The 20,814-nt window shown below is 37.5% G+C and overlaps 3 protein-coding genes across 3 annotated transcripts; 2 read left to right on the plus strand and 1 right to left on the minus strand.

Annotated features, from left to right (window-relative positions):
- The first annotated feature begins 683 nt into the window (after positions 1 to 683).
- Positions 684 to 8,921, plus strand: LOC122667950 (aldehyde dehydrogenase family 3 member H1-like). The gene is made up of 10 exons (XM_043864445.1): positions 684 to 958; positions 2,848 to 2,916; positions 3,028 to 3,124; positions 4,958 to 5,164; positions 7,209 to 7,324; positions 7,446 to 7,550; positions 7,637 to 7,809; positions 7,944 to 8,034; positions 8,188 to 8,337; positions 8,566 to 8,921. Exons 1-10 carry the CDS (start codon positions 731 to 733, stop codon positions 8,803 to 8,805), a joined length of 1,476 nt encoding a protein of 491 aa, XP_043720380.1. The 5' UTR covers positions 684 to 730; the 3' UTR covers positions 8,806 to 8,921.
- Positions 8,922 to 9,862: 941 nt separating this feature from the next.
- LOC122668282 (dnaJ homolog subfamily B member 5-like) lies at positions 9,863 to 11,526 on the minus strand. The gene is made up of 3 exons (XM_043864867.1): positions 11,316 to 11,526; positions 10,510 to 11,024; positions 9,863 to 10,420 (listed from the first exon to the last, which is right to left on the minus strand). Exons 1-3 carry the CDS (start codon positions 11,511 to 11,513, stop codon positions 9,976 to 9,978), a joined length of 1,158 nt encoding a protein of 385 aa, XP_043720802.1. The 5' UTR covers positions 11,514 to 11,526; the 3' UTR covers positions 9,863 to 9,975.
- A 7,323-nt stretch (positions 11,527 to 18,849) lies between these two features.
- Positions 18,850 to 20,480, plus strand: LOC122668283 (7-deoxyloganetin glucosyltransferase-like). The gene is made up of 2 exons (XM_043864868.1): positions 18,850 to 19,372; positions 19,534 to 20,480. Exons 1-2 carry the CDS (start codon positions 18,850 to 18,852, stop codon positions 20,478 to 20,480), a joined length of 1,470 nt encoding a protein of 489 aa, XP_043720803.1.
- Positions 20,481 to 20,814: the final 334 nt, after the last annotated feature.

Consider the following 20,814-nt stretch of genomic DNA (forward strand, 5'->3'; position numbering starts at 1 on the left):
GGGGTTTGGTCATTTCACGGTTGGGGCCCACGTGGGACTCACTTATGAAATGACCAGCCCACCCTTGTTTTTGTTGTCGTTTTGCCGGGCTAGACCCTCCAACTCCTGCCACGGCCGGAGGATATCTATTTCCAAAACCTCTACCCTTAAAAGAAGAAAAAATCACCCGTGAATAAGGGTTTAAATGAATAGCTGAAATCCATTTTCGTATCCGTTTAGCATTATCCGAATCCGCCTGAAAACTAAACGGATGCGGATATAGATAGGCTATAACTATCCGAAAAGATATATTTACATGTAAACGAATAAAATATTCAATCCATATCCATATTCATTTAACATTATCCGAATCCATCCAAAAGCTAATCAGACGCGGATGCGGATATAACACTATCCGAGCCAAATCCAATCCGTTTACATCCCTACCCGTGAGTCTAGTGGTTCACATTGAGACTTTTTCACATGCAAAAGGTGGGCCACTACGCCAAGTGGGGGAACCAAGTGGGGAACCACTGCCCTGTTTTAAAAGGAGTAATAAACTGTGGCGCTAAACAACATATGACAATTGCAGGAAACATTATATAAAGGACCTTGGCGTTTGTATCTTTGGAAAATTGAGTCTCTTTTGGCTGCTTTGCTTTTCTCTCAAGTCTGAAGTCATCTCGGTCTTTCTTTCTCTCTTCATCGTTTACTCTTCTGAAACTAAATTCTCTATCTCTATCTCTCGATCATGGCGGGTGAGAAGGAGCTCAAGAAGCAGAGATTCGATAACGACGCCGCTGCATCGCTCATGAAAGAACTTAGAACCACCTACGCATCCGGCAAGACAAAGAGCTATGAATGGAGAGTAGCGCAGCTGAAGGGCATCGCCATGCTAGTTTCTGAAAAGGAGAACGAAATCGTCGAAGCTCTCTATACGGACCTTTCGAAGCCGGAAACTGAAGCACATGTCACCGAGGTACTCTATTGATTCTCTCTGTCTCTCTTATGTTTTCAAGATCCATGGTCCATACAACTACATGGCTGTGTTTCTGTCTCTCTTTTACAATTTGATTCGAATTGGTTCTTTAAGAAATTAATTATGGTGAAGGGGTCAGTCAACGTTATGACAGAGTATTGATTTAAAATAGATTTTTTTTTCTCTCTTAATGTTGCTGGAGAGGAGAGATTGCTCTGGTTATCAATGTGTAGAGTTTTGATCTTATTTTGGATAAATATTACTGATTTAAGGTGCTAAAAGCAATGGATTTCCAGAACACATAATTGCGACCTACTTATTGAAGTTTAGCGGAGAAATTGCTCTGCTATAAAGTGAAAAGTGAAGCGGGTTTTAGGTAGGAAATCAAGATTCTATTCAATTAGGTTGGAGAAGGTTCAATGATTCAGGTGTAGGTAGTTATGAATTTTGAGTTATTTATATATATTAAAAACTGTTGAACACTAATTCTTTAACATGGGTAAGAATTGATGCAGGAATGTTTTGTAGAAAAGATTATCAAAGGAATGTTGCTGTTTAGATGCATGAATTTTTTTTTTAATCTATTTTGACTGTCACTGGTTGCATGATTTATTGTTACAGAGGATTGATTATTGTGGAGTACCGTTATGATTATGAAAGATGCCATAATTCCTGGATGAAAGCAGTAGCCGTTAATGGAAACAGACCTAGTTTTGTTAGGATTTCAGGTCTTTGATTTGTAAGGAATGGAACAACTTATGGCATTCTGATTGCCTGCTGGCAGTCTAATTTATTCAGTCGACACTGGGTGGGGTAGATCTCTTTGTTTTGAATGCTCCAAATGCTGTCTATTGAAAATAATAAGCATTTTGAACTTTGCAGGTTACCCCTGAAATTTTTTTCTTAATACAACCTGGATTTTTGATCCAGGTCTGTGATTGCACGTATAAAAAACTTAAATATGTGTAGAAAACTTTATTCTGTTGTTATTTAGTTATCAAAATACAGTGCTTAATTGTGTCAATTCGTAGACAATCAAGAAAGCTATGCTATCTTGATAAATAGGCTTGGAAGCTCTCTTTTTATTAATAGCAGCTGGAGTCCTGCTGAAAATGGATCTGTCGTTCCTAGTGTCACCCTCTTCCTATGTTTAAGTTTCATATTTATAAAGCTCCTCCCTTTTGCCGATAGTGGTCTCTTGGTATGGGTGGAATGATGTGGTTAAGCTCCATGTTGTCAATTGGGATGAGGTGAAATCCAAAGAAAATGGGGGCTGGAAATTTGATGGTCATCCTCAGGAATACAGCTCTTATATGTCCAGGTATAAAGGGCTCCCGAGGTTGGCATGGACATCATACCATATGGAGGTGTGTCATTGTGATTATATACAGGATTTTTAATTAGGAAAGTTGTCCAGTTCAAGCATGATAATTGACTTGCTTATGGGAGTGGCAAATAATGGTTAAAGATATCCTCTATAGAGGAATCTGAGTGGAAGTTGGGAGGGCTGACAAAAGTCTGTTTTGGAATATAGGGTTCAGATCAAACTCTTAAGCATCTTCTTCTCTGAACAGTATAGTCTAGTAACTAACCAGTATGCATGTTTATCTGATTACTCCTTTTGTGTTTTAAATATTCTGAAGCATGTGGCCAATCTTCAATATCAATATGTAGATCTGCCCCGGGTTTGGGGGGGGGGGGGAGAAACAAGAGGTTCTGGAATTGATATATTCCTTTTGTGTTTTGAACCTTTTCTTTTGTACTTTCTTTATACCAGACATCCATAACATATGTACCTGTGCTTCTCTGTTTTAAATCTCCTTGTGATTTGTATTTTTCTTATTTACTCTTCTATTCTCTATATTTGACTCATTTCACTTGCTGCACAGATTTCAATGGCAAAGTCTGCATGTAATCATGCGCTGAAGGACTTAAAACAATGGATGAAGCCAGAAAAGGTATTTTATTGGATCATTCTCTCATGGGAAACAATTATCAGCATGTTATTTTGTTAGTCCTTGGCATTGTAAAAGGTAACCATCAAGTGCAATGTTTTGTGATTTGTGCAGGTCAAGGGTTCAATTTTAACGTTCCCATCATCTGCAGAAATTGTGTCGGAACCACTTGGCGTCGTATTGGTTATTGCACCTTGGAACTATCCTTTCTGTATGTTTCTATCTGGTTCCTTACATTGTATTTAAACTCATCAATTATATATCCTCTTCAAACTTAAATATATTGAGATGGAAGCAAACTCCTAGATATGATAATCCCTAGCTTATAGCTGCATTATGTTACTATCTTGTTCCTTACATTGTATTTAAACTCATCAATTATATATCCTCTTCAAACTTAAATATATTGAGATGGAAGCAAACTCCTAGATATGATAATCCCTAGCTTATAGCTGCATTATGTTACTATCTTGTTCCTTACGTTGTATTTAAACTCATCGATTATATTTCCTCTTCAAACTTAAATATATTGAGATGGAAGCAAACTCCTAGATATGATTATCCCTAGCTTATAGCTGCATTATGTTCTTTTTTATTGCATCATTTTCGCCTAAAAAAACCAGTACATATTCAAATATTCATGCACTTTCTTTTAACAGTAAAACAAGCAAGATTATAGTTCTATATTGATTCATTAAAAGAGAACTCTTTATAATTGTTATATTGAATATGACTATTTTTTGTCCATGTTTCCCTCCTTGTTGGACTAACCTGGAAAGAGTCCATGATGCATTTGCTTTTCCTTTCAGCTTCCAAACTATATAAGTTATCTTTGCTTTTCTTTTCCCCCCTTAATTTTTTTTTAAAAAAAATTTTGATTAGTGACCTTTCTTTTAGGTTTTTTTTTTCTTTTAAATTGATTATTTAATATTTGAATTCACTAAAGGGGTTACAAAGGGTTGCCATGAATAAATGCATCCCAGATGTTGAAGAAAGTCCTGTGGTCCCCTTTACACTTCTTGATAAGGAAACAAATGAAATAATGATAACTAGAGTTATCTGGTATCTAGGCTCTAGAACTTAAGTGCATTTTTCTGTACCTATCCTGAAAAATATGCCCATTCCCTATCCTTACATGTATTCCAAGACAGTGTAAAGTCAGCCCAAGGGTAGTGACCTTCTGAATGAAATCCAGCTGGCCACCCTGGTTGAAGTAGGAAAAGGATGCATTTCAAGACATGGTGGTTGTTTTAGAGGGCTGGAAGAAGATGATGACCTTGGGCTCAAACCTGCAGTTTTCTCCTCACGTTTTAGCTACTTCTACCTTTTTGTTTTATCAAGTGTATACACATTTTGTCCTCTTGGAGGCCCAACCTTTCAAGACCCAGGTGAATGGCCAATAGGGTGCATCCAAGTTTTCCCCCCCTTAAAAGTCTCTTTGTTCTCTTCCATGAACACTTTGTAAAATTGAATGATCCATTAGTGTCAAATTGAGTTCGAAAACCCAAGTTTCGGTCTCGTTTCGGCTTGACCAAAATGACCGAAATTTCTCTGAAACAGTTGCCATGAGTTTCAGTTGACCATTTTGGAGTGCAAACGGTCGAAATGACTGATTTTTTTGTTAAAACACTGCATTTTTGTGTACAATGTAGACATGACCGAAATTTACTGAAATGACCAAAATTTTGACCGAAACAGTGTTGCATCCCTGATTCGTGTAACATGTTGTCTCGGCAATGTCAAAATCACCAAAATTTTTCCAAGGTTTTGAACTATGAAATTGACTGATCCATTAGTCATGGTGAGAAGTATGAGCCCCTTTTTTTTTTTTTTCTGAATACAAAGGTTTACACCCATTGTTTCCAATTTAATTTTCTATTTGAATATATGAAGAACTTCTCACATTTTCTTTGTTCTAGTAGTATTTTGTTTGATGCAAGGATTCCTTGTTTTTGTAAACAAATAGTCCTTTTGAAGTATAATATGCTCTTAAAATCATGTTACCCTTTTATCTGACAAAATTAATATGTATTTTCCCTTCCAGTGTTAGCTATTGATCCAGTCATAGGTGCTATTGCGGCTGGCAATGCTGTGGTCTTAAAACCATCAGAAGTTTCTCCAGCAACATCCTCATTTTTCGCGAAGTACTTAGAAGAGTATGTAGACAGATCTGCCGTTAGAGTTGTTGAGGGGAATGTTGATGAAACAACTGCCTTGCTGGAGCAGAACTGGGATAAAATTTTCTATACAGGTTTATATCCATTACTTCTAGAAAAATTACATGGTGGTTTGGTATTTCCATTTTCATTTCCCTGGACTAAATATCAAAATTATTTTCTGTATCTATGACTTTTTTCAGAGAACAGAAGGTCAAACTTATATCTGTAGCATCTTCAAACATTACTGGTTGAAAATCATATTCAACATAAAGCAACCATAGTTATATTCAAATATATATATATATATATATATATATATTGTAAATCTTTGTTTCTCCTCCAATTTGTTCTCTGGTATTATTGTTGATCTTATTTGATTAAATTATGAAGAGGAGAAATTTGTTTTATAAAGCCATGCACTTTCAAAATTTAAGCTTGGTGGAAGGAATCTAGCATAGGTGTAACTTGAGTAATTAATGGAAGAGGCACAATGGAAGGTGCCAAAGTTTCCTTGTGCATGAGTAATAAGGAATAAGGAGAGGTATGCACCCGACTTTAGTGATGTGCAATTTTCAATAACATGTAAACAAAAATCAGAATAATGTTGTGAAATAACTTATAGCAACTAAGATAGTGTGACAATAACTTTACACACCTTTGTAAATTTTACTAGTAATCATCAAGAAGCACATAGAAAGGGCCATTACTCAGTGCTGGTCCCACCCATGTGGGGTCCTGCGAGGGGTGAATTTGGAGTCAGTCCTAACCTTTGGCATTTGTGCGCAAAGTGGCTATCCTTAAGACTTGAACCTGGACATTTGTCCTGGCTGTCCGAACCTTTTACCATTGCTCTAAGCAATGGCCCCTTTAGCAACAAGACCATCACACAAGATAACAAATCTATTCTTTATAGTAACGTAATCAACTTGCAAAACAGAAGGCATATTTTCCTCAACCAAAGTGGACCCCCAGGGCTAAAATGGTCCAACGAACAAAGCTTATATTTAGATTGTTTGAAATATAGCAGCAAAACCACAAAGGCCTATAAGCACACAAAAGTGCACAAAGGCGTGTGTCTTATTATAGTAATGCCAGCAAAGAAATAAGGCTCAAGGTGTGTGCCTCGTGCATCAGGCTCATTATTACATTGGATATAACTCTATTGATTGAACTTGTGGTGCAATAGAAACTCTAAGATCATATGATTTTCCTCCTCGTTTGCATATCCATGTATGCATACTTGGGACTGTGTAAATATGTAAATATGGAGTAAATATGTATGGATGGATATACTAGTGTCATAGTTCATCATAGATTTGCATATCTTGTATGCATATGATTTTCACATTATTTGCATATTTGTATTGGTCATTGACCTGGACAGGGTTGGAGGTCCAATCAGCCAGTTGGATCAAACTGATCATGAGAATATTTGTGAAAAATCATGTGAAGAAATCAGAGCATCATAGAAAAAGCTTTTGTTACTTTGAAATTGAAAATAATATGAAAAATATGGAAAGCCTAAAGGAATATATGAACGTAAATATTGCATTTTGCACCCATAAAAGAATTGAGGGAATTAACGGAAATTGACACTTGAAGAAAATAGGGGGAAAAGGGGAAATTAGATCCCAGTTCTGCATGGAATGTTGCTTCTAATTTGTAATTGAGAACCCCAAAAATAAAGCAGAAGGAATGGGGACAAGAGAAAAAGAAAATTGGGAGATTAGAAAAGTCTTAAGTTCTGAAATGCTATTTTCTGCCCAACTAAATACCAGTGAGAAATGAAACACAGAGTCGCAGATACATTCTATCTGACTAATAAATCCCAACTAAGCCTTTCCAACTAAATTGGCTGGCTAGATGAATCCTGTTTCTCATTCAACTCTATTTAGACTCATATTTCTTGTTAAGCCATAGCCATCTTTATCTTTTCTCACTTCTCTCCAGGTCATTTTCGACTGCACCATGTTCTTCTAGCTCCTCTAATCTGTTGATAAAAATATTCTAAAAATAAAAAATAACAACGCTAGGATCCTTTTAGTAATCATCTCAAGTTGTTGGTTGGGTGTATTATAGTTGGCTTTTTTTTCCTGGGCTTTATCTTGATCAAGTAACAAATCATCAAATAAGCAGGTAATGGAAAGGTGGGACGTATTATTATGGCTGCTGCTGCAAAGCACCTCACACCTGTGGTTTTGGAGCTTGGAGGAAAATCTCCTCTAATTGTTGATTCAAATGTCAACTTGGAGGTATAATACTTGCCCTTTACTTTACTACTCATGATATAATGCCATAATCATTTTCTTTTACTGATAACTATAGTTCCTGTGATTTTTGGTATGCTGATTTGATTGTCCATGCGATTCGAAGGTTGCGGCTAGAAGGATAGTTGCTGGAAAGTGGGGAAGCAATAGTGGACAAACCTGCGTGTCTCCAGATTACATTATAACCACAAAAGCTTTTGCTCCTACATTGGTAGAAATTCTTGCGCTTGAAGGAATTATTGCAAACCATGTCTCGCTCTATGATTCTTCCATTGATGCCATTTCTTTTTTCATCAGATCGATGCTATGAAGAATACATTGGAACAATTTTTTGGGAAGGATCCGAAGGAATCAAAAGATATGTCCCGCATTGTGAACTCCAACCATTTTGCACGCTTGACACAGCTCTTGGACGAGGATAAGGTTTCAAGTAAGATAATCCATGGAGGTCAACGGGATGAGAAACGATTGTGAGTTCTGCCGTCACCAACTTTTGTTGTTGATGCTGTTATTACTACTGTTATCATCCTTACCCTTCTGGGTTTGCTAGCTAATGTAGGGACAAACAATTATGACCATCAATGCTTCTTTTCACAACTTGCAGATATATTTCCCCCACCATCTTATTGGATGCTCCAGAAGACTCTAAGATCATGAATGAAGAAATTTTCGGGCCCTTACTTCCCATTGTCACGGTATATTTTCTTTCATTCATACTATTTATCCTAGTTATCTAGAAAGATGATAAAGCTAAAACTGTTATCTTTTCTACTTCAATGCATTTGCATATATGTTAAGCACTAGATGTCAACAATGACTTTTTTTTTTTTCAATCTGTTCTGGAAAAGGTTGACAAGGTGGAAAATAGCTTTGATGTAATTAACTCAAAGCCAAAGCCTCTCGCTGCATATCTCTTCAGCAATAATAAAAAGCTTGAGGAAGAATTTGTGAGTACAATCTCTGCAGGAGGGATGCTCATCAATGACACGATTGTCCATGTGAGTATACTACAACTGAACTTAGAACATTCTATCCATATTAACGTTTATACATAAATGGGATGTCAAAACCCCAGTATGCCAAAATGGTTGCAGTTTGGATATGGGAATGATGATTTGATTAATTAACATGTAAAATGCTTAGTGCTAAGGTGTTAGCAAACAGGTGGACATGCATTTTGAGTAGGTATGGGAATCCTTTAATGTATTTTGAATCTGATGGTGCAGCTTGCAAATCCCTCTTTACCTTTTGGAGGAGTCGGAGAAAGTGGTACCGGTTCTTACCATGGAAAGTTCTCATTTGAAGCTTTTAGCCACAAGAAGGCAGTTCTGCACCGAGGTTTTGGTGGTGATGCACCCATGAGATATCCTCCATACACCCCTGCAAAACAAAGATTGCTCAAGGCTCTACTTGAGGGCAGTATATTTGGTATAATTCGTGCTTTGATTGGATGGCCTAGGGTTTGAGTGATTGTGTAACTTTGCTTCATTTTTTTGTATTACTCTAGTTTTTACCAACTCGATTGTAAGTTATGTTAATTTATTCCAATATAAATGAAGAATGATGTTTATTGTTTGCAAAATATTCGATTTCGGCGATTGGTTTTTCATTGGTGTTCATTGTGTGAAAATGGTTTGTGTTTTGAGGGATTCTCAATCAAATGTTGGGTCTGTTAAGGAGCTCAATTTTGAGGCAGTCAACATCCATTGGTTGTGAGCAAGATGAATATTTTAAAACCTGGTGATTACCATATGGTTGGACCTGTAACCTTGGGAAAAGATGGATCAGAACATGGCATTGGATCCCCACCTTTTTTTTTCCCCTTTCCTTCTTTTCTTCTATCTTTGTCCTGCCCAGATGTTACATTTAAATATGGTTATATTTTGGTCTAGCAGTTTATTTTCACTTCTGAAGCCTGCTTGCTACGTTTGTTCATACCATAGATCTGTCTTCATACTAAATTCTAACCATTGAGTGGATTTCCTATCCTCTCCACCAACCACACAGAGTATTGGGGGAAACTGGTATCCAGAAAGTTATACCCAGTTGAGTTAGGAAAGGTTTATGAGGAGTTTATGGATAAAGAAATGGTTTTCTGTAACAGAACCCACCATAATCTTAACATGATCTGCAAACCAGGCAGACACTCTTGGTGATCAGCCAGGGTACTGGATTATTTAGTTGGTGAACCTGCAATAAAACTTAATGTTCTGGAAGTTGCACAGGGGCTGGGTTGGGAAGGAATTTGTATCTGGACACAAAGGGGGTGGTATCAGTATCAGTGCTTGTGGAGAATACAGATCAGTTGTTCCATTTGGTTATTTCTAGGCTCTTCATTAATGTAAGCTATTGTTCTTGGCTGCCCAATTGTCTCTGTTTCGTTAATGGAAATCTAGTATTTTTTTTTGTTTAATTTCTACAGTCATATTAATTCCAGCTTTCTCAATCTTGTACCAAGCCACTGATTTTTTTACTGTGGCTGGAAATGCTGGCTGTGTAGGTCATATTGGATGACTATATTAAGCTTCTATTTTTTATATGGTACACTGTAGTACAAGATTTGAGTATTGGCAGTGAATGTGAATGCCAAGAGAAAATTTTCAAAGAAACATAAAAAAGGGAAACAACTTTTTATTTTAATCACAATTTTGAAGAACATCAACAACTTCAGAGCGTTGTTCATCGCTCAACTGTGTTGGGAAATTGATACGGAATTTGAGTCTCAGATCTCCTCTTTTTCCATTCTCTTTTGGATCAGGCATGCCTTTGCCTGGGATTATCTTTATGTAACCAGGGTGAACAATCTCATCCAGGGACAAACCCATCTTCTCTCCACCCAAGAGAGGAATAGAGAGGGTGCAACCAGTGAGGGCCTTTACTAATGGAAGCTCTATTGACAAGACCAAGTCATTATCTTCTCTCTTGAATATAGGATGTCGTTTCTCTGCAATCAAGAAGATGATGTCTGCTGGTAAAAATCCTGGTTTTTCATCTCCCATTGCTTCAAATGTAATCTTTGTTCCTTTCTTCCATCCGGGTTTCACTTTTATCCTCAGCATCTCCTCTTCTTGAACAATCAATCTGAAACAGAGAATGGCCATGATGAGTATATCTATCTTCCCAGGATAACAACTAATAGTAAAAGGGAAATTAACCATAAAATGACTAACCCAGTATTGGTAATGACATCTCTAGTGACCTTGATCTTCTTGGTGCATCCATTCAACAACTCCTCAAGGGTACAAGCTAGTTGCTTCTCAATTGGTGGGGGTTTAGTCCTTGTATTTGAGAAGGAAAACATGATAGGTGTGGAGTTGCTCTTTTTGCTCATGCTTCTCAAGAGTGGTGGTTCCTTAGGAGAGATGGGGATGTTGGTGGCGTTCCTTCGGCTTGTGCTGCTTTTGCTTCTCGAGATCGGTGGTGGCTCATTAGGGCTTGTGGAAATGGTGCTGCTACGGCTCGTGCTTCTCGAGAGCGATACCTCACTAGGGCTGTTTGGGGTGGTGCTACTGCCCTTTCGGCTTACGTTTCTCGAAAGTGGACTCGAAACCGGAGATGGGGTTTGACATCTCCGATTTGGCGTGCTCGAGAGGAACGACGGTGTGTAGAACTGATCATCAACGCTCCTCCCATACTGGTTAAAGAGATGATCCCCTCCCCCATTATCTTGTTTCTTGCGAAGGGCCTGAGAAGAGATGCAGAAAATGTAGATAACAGAAAGCATACACAAAGCCCCCAAAAGGAGGCTCCACACCACAAAGCCTTAGCAAGGTAAAGCAAAAGAAAAAACAAATGGCGAACCACAAATTAAGGCTGTGATTGGTATCATTTTAGGTTGATTTTGCGCATTCTCGGATGATAAAAACAATCATTTTTTTATTTTTTTATCGTCGGACAATGAATGCAAAATTGACCTAGACAAAGAGTGGAATTAATGGATGCAATTGGTGATTTGATGTAACGAAGGTAGATGTACCTCAAAGTAGGCTTCATTAAGGGCTTTTAACTTGGAATCTTCATCATCAGTTTTGCTAGAAGTAGAATTCTTATGCTCAGGATACCATTTTGTGACAAGGGATTTGTAGGCCTTGCAAACATCTTTAATGGAGGCACCTTTTGGAACACCAAGGATGCTGTTGGAGTCTAATGGGGAACGTGTATGATGTTCTCCCATGAAGGAGAGAAGAGATGAGATTCAAAGATAATTCGAAGAAGAAGAAGAAGAAGAAGGAGGAGGAAGAGAAGAAGGAGAAGAAGAAGAGAAGAGGTGGGAGAAGAATGTGAAAATGGAGAAGATCCACCACCACATCCACAACTAAAATTGAAAGAGAAGGCAAAGATGAAGCGTGTTGTGAGGCTTTTAATTAGGCAGAAGCGGTTTAGAGGAGATGGACAGGTACTTCTCTTATCATATATATCGGATGATATGGTTGATGCTTCTTCCCTTAATTAGAAACTGAGTTGGTCCTTCCCCTTCTTTCTTTGTAGTTAGCGAGGGAGGACTGTTGATCCATTTCATCACGGCCGTCCAGAGAATCATCTTATAAAGGAAACATGATCATAGCCATACATGATTCGTTTTAGGGCCACCATTGATGCCTACGTTTTACCTAACGACATCATGAGATGAAAAAACTACCTTCCCTTTTTTCTCTGATAAGAAATAAAAAAACAAACCACCCTTACCGATTCGTGAGCGATTTTCACTCTCTATTCAGAAAAAGACGTAATTGTTGACTTGTTAATGGGAAAGATGGATTCTGTGGGGAGCGTGGCATCTGCGCCCAGACACATGGGGAGCGATCGATCTCACAAGTGTACAGATGGAATCTACTCCATATGGGTCTCACAGAGTGGATTCTATTTGTACGTACGCCTGTGAGGCGTTCTCGTACAAGAATGGATCCGAACGAGCCCTAGGGTCCAAAGTATAGACACAGAAACACTTGAAATTACCAACCGACTCTTTTTGAAATCAAAACCCCCAACTCTGTTGATGCCCCTATATATGCTTTCATTGGCCTCTGCACTGGTGCAAGGGGCTACACGACGAAGCAACAGCAATCTCATACCCCTTGTTTATTTATTTACCAATTTGTCATCTTTCTTTGTTTTTTAAGGGTAAAGTCTCTCTGAAACCTAAGGTGTACTCTATGCCAACACACATTCCTAGTTTTTCTTATATTTTTTTCTTATGCTTTTATTCATGTTTTGAAATATTTTAATAATTCTAGTGTGGTAAATAAAATGAGTATGACATCTTAACTAACTTTTAATAAAAAATTACTGATCACGTCCTGAACCACTCCAAACCCCTTTACCACTCCCCTCTACCGAAGAATATGGATCATCTGTACATACCAATAGGTGAACGTAAATGTGAGAGCCAACCATCTGTCCTATTTTTGTCATTTACAAGGGGAAGAGGAGTTTTTGTGAAAACCAAATTAAAATGTGATTGCCTCTCACATGTACGTTCACCTGTTGGTACGTGCAGAGGAACTGAACTCCTACCGAACGCATCTAAGCCAGTAGGTTCGGCAAACTGATCACGTTCAGAACCACTTGAACCATCGCCTCCACTCCAAGCCCCTTAAACACTCTCCTCTACCACGGATTCAGATCCTCTACTGCTGAGCTGCCCGATAGGACCGTGCTGTCTAGACATGGCAAGGCGTGCAATGACCACCTTACCCCCACTCGGGCAAGGTGCTCGGGCAGGGGTAAGGCGGTCATTGCACAACTCACCGTATCTAGGCAGCACAGTCCTATCGGGCAGCTCAACAGTAAAAGATCCAAATTGCCTCTACCACACGCACCCACGCCGAAGCCAGCCTAGTGGTTTGGACTTCCAAGGCAAATAAGTACTCTTTCTTGGTCCCCCCCTTCACTCTGTCTCTCATGCTGTAACAGATGGCTACACATTTTGAATTGGATATCCGGATATCCCGAATATCCATCACATACTTGAATTCAAATTCTATCCAAGGTATTACCTCTCTATCGGATAAACAGATCGAATTCGAATATGGATTTGTTAGACGGATTCGAATGTTGAATTGGCTTACTAAATTAATTCCTCTTATTGATTTCTTCTAATGTCCTAGGCTTATCATGAAATTTTTTTTTTCCTAATCCTAACATTCTAACAATATACATCTTTGTTCGAATAAAACAGCTAAAAAAAAAAAAATATGGTGGACACATTGGATCAATGATTATTATAAACAAATATCATGCCAACATCGTATATTCTTTTTATTTATCCATTAATCATACAAATGTATGCCATTGGTCACAACAAAGAGTTCGGATCCTCTACTTCCGTCTGCCCATACTTTTGTGTGCACCCTACACACAATGGGACGCGCAAATACCCCTGTCCGAGCGCTTTGCCCTAGCGGGGGTAAGGCGGTCTTTGCATGCCTCGTTGTGTGTAAAGCGCACACAAAAATAGGGGCAAGCGGAAGTAGAGGATGTCGATTCTCATAACAAATAGATGCTTTTTAATGACCACTTAATTACATCTCTCAACCATGTACGTTTCTTGACAATTTTACCCTTTACTTCCTTCCACCTCCTCTTCTCCGATCACCATGTCCCTCCGCTGCAACCCCTCCCAATCACATGATCATCGTGCAGAATTATTTTGGGCCATCAACCATAAAACACACAAATCACATGATCGTGGCCATCCATTTGTCAACTAGAATAGGTGAAAAGGACAATTGTTGCTTGAGTTGATTGAACAATCTTAGTGCCGATTTTTTAAGGTTTACTATGAGTTTGGTTTTGGTTTCAAAATTGAGACCGTTTAATTAATTGAATCGGATTGTTTAACCAATCAGACCATTTAACAGTCTTAGATGTATATAAAGGTGCCAAAATCAAATAGAAATCATTTACTAAAATCAAATCAAACTGTTTAAACCGAATCCATGAAATGAATCAATTTTAATTTAAAAAATGAAACCATTTAATTAAACGGTTTAACCGAAACCAGTTAATTTAACACCCATAATCCCACTTGATATTGTAAAATAAATAAAAAAAAAACTCAGTTGTTGTGCACCTGTGCCTTGAAACTGTTTTGAATGGGATGGGGGCAAAAATGTAATTATACATTCTCTCTCCCCCAATCAACTATTGAGGACACGACGGTATACATGCACGGTTGTGCATAAAACCTTTTGCCTATTAAATAAAAAAATATACCAAATGGTTAATGAGAGAAGAAAATTGCGGGTTTTGAAAAAGGACACATGACTGCCATTTAGCATATAGGGAGAGTAGTTACTCTCCCCATCAGGTCATAAAAGTACAAAACCGAAAACCCACCATTGTAGAACTTATCATCTCAGTCGACCAAAAAATAACAGAACTTAATTATCATTTCAGCAAGGTAAGTGATTCTAATCCAAAGGTCCCCAACTCCCAGAGCTGACTTTATTTCTTTACAGGGAAAATGCGGCATACAGTGGGGTTGTTTACACTTGGTTTAGGAACAAAGGTGTTGATTAAGTAACGGCCATTAGTGAATGATTGCTTTTGTTTTTTGATAAATTAGTGAATAATTGCTGCTGTTGCCGTTGTTTCCTGCCTGAACTGAGGTGGATGACCTGCAAGACAAAAGGAGAATATTCAGATTGGCCTGGGGTTAATTCGAGGTAACTCTGATGATTAAGTTATAATCGGACAAGTATCAATATGTGTGAGGAACGGTAAAAAGTAATAAATGTAAATATCTACCTTTGTCATACACTATTTTTTATATATTTTGGGTCGGTTTGTATCCAACTGAGTGGATAATTAATTGTCATAGTCGACTTGTATAAGTTCGGTCACGCTGGGTTGTCTTGAGAAGGGATTGGGAGATGTAATATCATGAATGTATTAATGAAGGGTGGCCCACACAGTCGTGTATTGTCAGAAGAGCCTTACGGATATGTTGACACCTGTATAAGTGTATTTTCGTATGTATCAACTGCCATTGTCATTAATGCCATCTCCATTTTAACAAGGAAATATCCAACGAGATACGTTCTGACATTTGTGCTTATTATTTTATTCCAAAAATAGACATTTGTGCCTATTATATAATAAATTATTATAATTTAATTATTTTAGGGTACATCTTATCGGAACTAATCTTCTTTATACTATTTCTTTGTTTGTGAACAAAATAATATATTAAAAAAAGGAAAGAGAACGTCATCCGGTCACGCAACGCATATCGCATGCGCTTTGACATAGGGGTGTGTGAAATAACCGCCACACCCCTAGTCATTGCCATGCTTCAAGATGCAGGGTCAGCGTGTGCTGCGTGAACGAGTGGCGTTCTTTCTCCCATTAAAAAAACAATAAGAAAATATTAATCATAGCTCCTGCACTAGCTTAGGAACCAATAAAAACACGTGCAAGAGCATTTAACTGAATGAGATTTTTTTTAAAATTCATTAGGGCCCGAATGATAATTTTGTGTAGTCTTATTATGTTTAGGTGAAGAACCATTTGAACGATTACGCCTTATTTTTTTCCCTAAAAAGAAATAAGAATTCAAACAAAGAGAGAGGATAATGTAAACCTCACAACACAAGCCATTCGAGAATCTTAAAAGTAAAGGTAGAGCGACAGCTCAACAAACCACGCAAAACAAAACAGAAAAATAAGCCAAACTAGCAGGAGTAGAGCGAGAGCTAGGGGGAAGTGTACTAAAATATAGACCGTGATAGGAATCATTAACCACACACCTATTTTAAATGTTCAATATTTAAAAAAATATATATATATATATAAAATATTTGTCACTTGGCAGTTTAGATGGGGACAATTTTTTTTTATCTGATTTTTTTTTTTTAAAAAAAAATTGTTATCGATTCATTTAGTTGGTCTAATTTGATTTCCATTTCTATCAATTTCATATAATCTCAATCCAAATCAAACTAATAAGAATTCGATTTGGTTCAATACAGAGTGAATCCGTCATTTCAGTTTATCCAACTAGATCGGGTTGAACTTGACAACATTACTCTCTCATGTGCTATAATATGGAAGAGTGGCAGATAATTGAAATCAAATTCGATCTTTTATTTAAGGGCTAATGTTCTCTGTGCCGCAGTGCAATCTGCACCCAGACACATGGGCTGGATATTTTACCATTTAGGGGGCAAGGTGGTCATTATGCTCACCCCCATGTGTCAGGACACAGCCTACGCCCCTAGCACATAGAACATTTGGCCTTTACTAAATTTGTTTAATTGTTTTTAAGTAGCGTCCATTATTAAATGATAACTGCATTGTTAAATGATAACTGCATTTAGATGCGTTAGCATAAATGCATTGCACGCGGATCACTGGTTGGTCGTGTTTTCTTTTTCATAGATTCACAAACATTAGAACGCATCAATTCTAAATTATTTATATTTCTTTGAAGAAAATTTAATTGAACATAATATGATGTTATTTATCAATTGAACTATTAAAACAAAGATTTTACGATGTACCTTTCACATACATCAAGAAGAATGTTCCTATTAGTGAGAATTTATATTCTTTCTCGCTCATGTGACCAATAGATCAAGCCTTCTTATCAGCATCTTCCAAGAAAGATTGATCATTTAGAGAAAGCACACTTGATGAGGTAATGAAAATTAACAAATCACATTAATTAATCCTTTTAAGGAAGCTTTCCTAAATAGTCCACTGTTTTTAAGCCACAAGGAATAAGGATAACTAATCTCAAAAGGTTCAAACTATTGGATTTTCTTAAGGCTCCGTTTGATTGCAAGGAGAAGTAAAAAGAAAGGAAGGGAAAATTTTCAAACCTAAAAAAGAAACTTTTGTAATCATTATCCTATGTGATTGTATAAACTATTTAAATTTCTTACAATATCTAATAAAGATACATTTTACATGTAATATTTATTTTACATTTTAAACCAAAGGAAAATGGATGCAAAATAAAATGAAATTTAATAACCAAATATGGAATGATTTGGAGTTAGATATATTGTCACATGGGGTAATGATTAAAACAATTCTTTTTTTAAGTATGAAAATTTCACTTTCCTTCCCTTTAATTCCCCTTGGAACCAAATGGAGTTTACAGGAAAAAAAAAAAAAAAAGAAGTTTCCTATATGGGTAAAACATATGTTGAAATCTAGGATCATGGGAATGTACAACATTAGTCAAAGTACCATAGGTGAGCACAGAATGGATCAGGTAAACTCTTGTCCAGAGAATGAATCATCTGCACCTATATTTAGGTGAACATACATGTGAGAGGTAATTTCTTGTCTTTTTTTTGTTTTCATTAATACCCGTTCTCCCCTTGTAAATGGCAAAAATGAGACAAATGATTACCTCTCATATGTACGTGCAGGAACATAAGAAATTGACTCAGGTGAGCATAGGCAAACAAGGGTCTCTAAGTAAAAGTATAAAAATTGTGACATCTACATGACAGGTCAACAAACCTCAAGGGATATAAAGGATGTTTACTCTTTATTTCATATTCTCTTCAAAGTTGGCAAACCAGGTTTTCCATTTTCCATTTGGCTTTGATAACAACGCCAGCAATTTAATGATGGTCGTTACTTAATTAATACCCCACTGGCTGCCGCATTTTGTTGAAAAGAATAGAGTCATAAGCCTTAAAAAAAATCTTCTAATCAAATTGGTTGAAAATTACTTATAGTATGACACATTTTTTCTTATTCAATATAAGATTCCTAGTTGTATAGTCCTGCACCAGCAAGAGTGCAGATCAGGTACGACGACAAATCTTGGGACACCCCACACTACTCATATGGAATCCAGAGGACCACATCTATTTTTTGACAAAATCAATTCAAAAGATACCCTAATGTCGCTTTTGAAATGATGAATTTTAACTCTACAGTTCTAAGTATTGGTATCATATTGTCTGTATCGATGATACGGTACAGATAGGAGGTAAAATGGTAAAAAGAATTATTTTTTAAGAAGATTTAGGGGTAATTTTGTCTGATATAGTCGATCCATTTCAATATCATATCGGTTTTATAAGTGACCAATACTCGATTCAATATTGTGCACTAGAACCATGCTCAATCCTCTATGGGGTATGGGTCTTAAGTGCCAAAGGTGGGTCAACGACCAACACCCCCATGGAAGTTGTGAGATCTGTTTGTTTAGACCCTACAACTTGTGGGGTTCAGCACTTTGATTATTATATGATACAAATTGATATGGCTTGTCCACACACGGTGGGGTTGAGTCCCACATTGGGTGGGTGGGTGGGTAGGGTGTATGTGTTTGTGTTTGTTAATTTGTATTTGACAAAAAAAAAAAAAAAAAAATTACAAATTAAAATCTTAAATTTGAATTTTGAACCACCACTCTTCAAGTCACTTCAATTTTTTTATTTCAAGATTATTAGCTTATTGTTGTCTTGTCAAACTTCATTTTCCCCATATATAAAACCTGGGAAGTGAGGTGGGGAAGAGAGGATCCAAATTGGGGAAGAGAGATGGGTTCTGATATTGGCGCAGAGGAGAAACAAAGGAAGCCCCATGTCGTTTGCATCCCATACCCAGCCCAGGGCCACATAAACCCAATGTTTAAGGTGGCAAAGCTTCTCCATCATAGAGGCTTCCATGTCTCCTTCGTCCACACCGAACTCAGTTACAGTCGTTTACTCAAATCAAGAGGCCCTGATTCTCTAAAGGGTTTACCTGGCTTTCATTTCCACTCCATTCCTGACGGTCTCCCACCTCCAGATGTAGGTGCCAACGAAGACATTCCTTCCCTGTGTGACTCCACCTCTAAGAATTGTTTACTCCCCTTTCGTACCCTTCTCTCCCAACTCAACACCACAGATGGCATCCCTCCGGTCACCTGCATAATCTCCGATGGTGTCATGAGCTTCACTCTTGACGCTGCCGAAGAACTTGGAATCCCTGAAGTTTTGTTCTGGACCCCTAGTGCATGTGGCTTCTTAGCCTACATGCACTATTATCTCCTCGTCGGAAAAGACCTTGCACCACTCAAAGGTACATAATAATAATAATAATAATAATAATATATTATTATTATTATTATTATTATTAACAACACATGTATATAAATTTTGATATCACTTGTTAGAAACTTGGATAATATTCTTACACGGAAAACATTAACATGCTTTGTTTTTTTATTTTTTCTGTAACAGACACGAACTGCTTGACAAATGGGTATCTAGACACTGAGATCGATTGCATCCCCGGAATGAAGGATATGCGCTTAAGAGATATGCCGAGTTTCGTTAGAACTACCGATCCCAACGATATCATGTTCAACTTTCTAAAGAGAGAGGCAGGAAGAAGTAAAAAAGCTACAGCGATCATTATAAACTCCTTTGATGCAATTGAGAAAGATGTCTTAAATGCTCTCTCTTCAATGTTGCCTCGCGTTTACAGCATCGGACCTTTACAGTTGCTGCTGAATCAAGTCGAGGATGATGGTTTAAAGTCAATTGGGTGCAATCTATGGAGAGAAGAACCCGAGTGTCTCGATTGGCTCAATTCCAAAGAACCCGGTTCAGTGGTCTACGTGAATTACGGAAGCAGCACAGTTTTGACAGCCCAGCAACTCGTTGAGTTCGCTTGGGGACTCGCTAATAGCGAACAGACGTTCTTGTGGTTCATAAGACCCGATCTCGTGAGGGGTGACTCGGCAATATTGCCACCCGAGTTCGAGACTCTGACCAAAGAAAGGGGTATGTCAGCGAGTTGGTGCCGGCAAGAGCAAGTGCTGAACCACCCAGCCATCGGTGGTTTCTTAACACATTGTGGTTGGAACTCTATACTTGAAACCATATGTGGTGGTGTGCCGGTGATCTGTTGGCCGTTCTTCGCCGAGCAACAAACCAATTGCAGGTATTCCAGTGTACATTGGGGGATTGGCAACGAGATTGATAGTAATGTGAACAGGAAAGATGTAGAAAGGCTTGTGAGGGACCTGATAGTAGGAGAAAAGGTTAAGGAGATGAAGAACAAAGCCATGGAATGGAAGAAGAAAGCTGAAGAGGCCATTGCTCCTGGTGGTTCCTCACACCTCAATTTTGATAATTTGGTGAACCAATTGCTTTCTTTCCAAGTGATATTAACTAATGGATGAGCAGTAAATAATTGAAATCTAATTCTTGGATTCCCTTCATTTGTTTAATTGTTTTTTTTTTTATTTTTTTTTTTTAGAGTAATCTATTTTCTAAAGTGGAATCCAATAAATGCGCTGCACGTTATTATGTATTGATTATGATAAATTTATCATATAATATGTTTTTATTCTAATAAAATTGTTAGTGTTTGGTTTTACTAATTCGTATGTCGTTATCTTCCAAAAAAGTTCTGGAATTTATATAATTTTTAATTAAAATGTCAATTAGGTGCATTTGATCTGTAGAGCATAAGGATGTCAACGGATATTCGAAAATCTGTATTCAATCCGTGTT

This window comes from Telopea speciosissima, chromosome 7, assembly GCF_018873765.1.
Source record: "Telopea speciosissima isolate NSW1024214 ecotype Mountain lineage chromosome 7, Tspe_v1, whole genome shotgun sequence".
NCBI classification, from domain to species: domain Eukaryota; kingdom Viridiplantae; phylum Streptophyta; class Magnoliopsida; order Proteales; family Proteaceae; genus Telopea; species Telopea speciosissima.

Coding starts and splice junctions, on each gene's coding strand:
- LOC122667950 (XM_043864445.1), top strand. CDS start 731: ATGGCGGGTGAGAAGGAGCTCAAGAAGCAGAGATTCGATAACGACGCC. Junction 7,325..7,445: donor ATTCAAATGTCAACTTGGAG/GTATAATACTTG, acceptor TGCGATTCGAAG/GTTGCGGCTAGAAGGATAGT. Junction 7,810..7,943: donor CAACGGGATGAGAAACGATT/GTGAGTTCTGCC, acceptor CACAACTTGCAG/ATATATTTCCCCCACCATCT.
- LOC122668282 (XM_043864867.1), bottom strand. CDS start 11,513: ATGGGAGAACATCATACACGTTCCCCATTAGACTCCAACAGCATCCTT. Junction 11,025..11,315: donor TTAATGAAGCCTACTTTGAG/GTACATCTACCT, acceptor ATCTCTTCTCAG/GCCCTTCGCAAGAAACAAGA. Junction 10,421..10,509: donor GATGTCATTACCAATACTGG/GTTAGTCATTTT, acceptor TCTCTGTTTCAG/ATTGATTGTTCAAGAAGAGG.
- LOC122668283 (XM_043864868.1), top strand. CDS start 18,850: ATGGGTTCTGATATTGGCGCAGAGGAGAAACAAAGGAAGCCCCATGTC. Junction 19,373..19,533: donor AGACCTTGCACCACTCAAAG/GTACATAATAAT, acceptor TTTCTGTAACAG/ACACGAACTGCTTGACAAAT.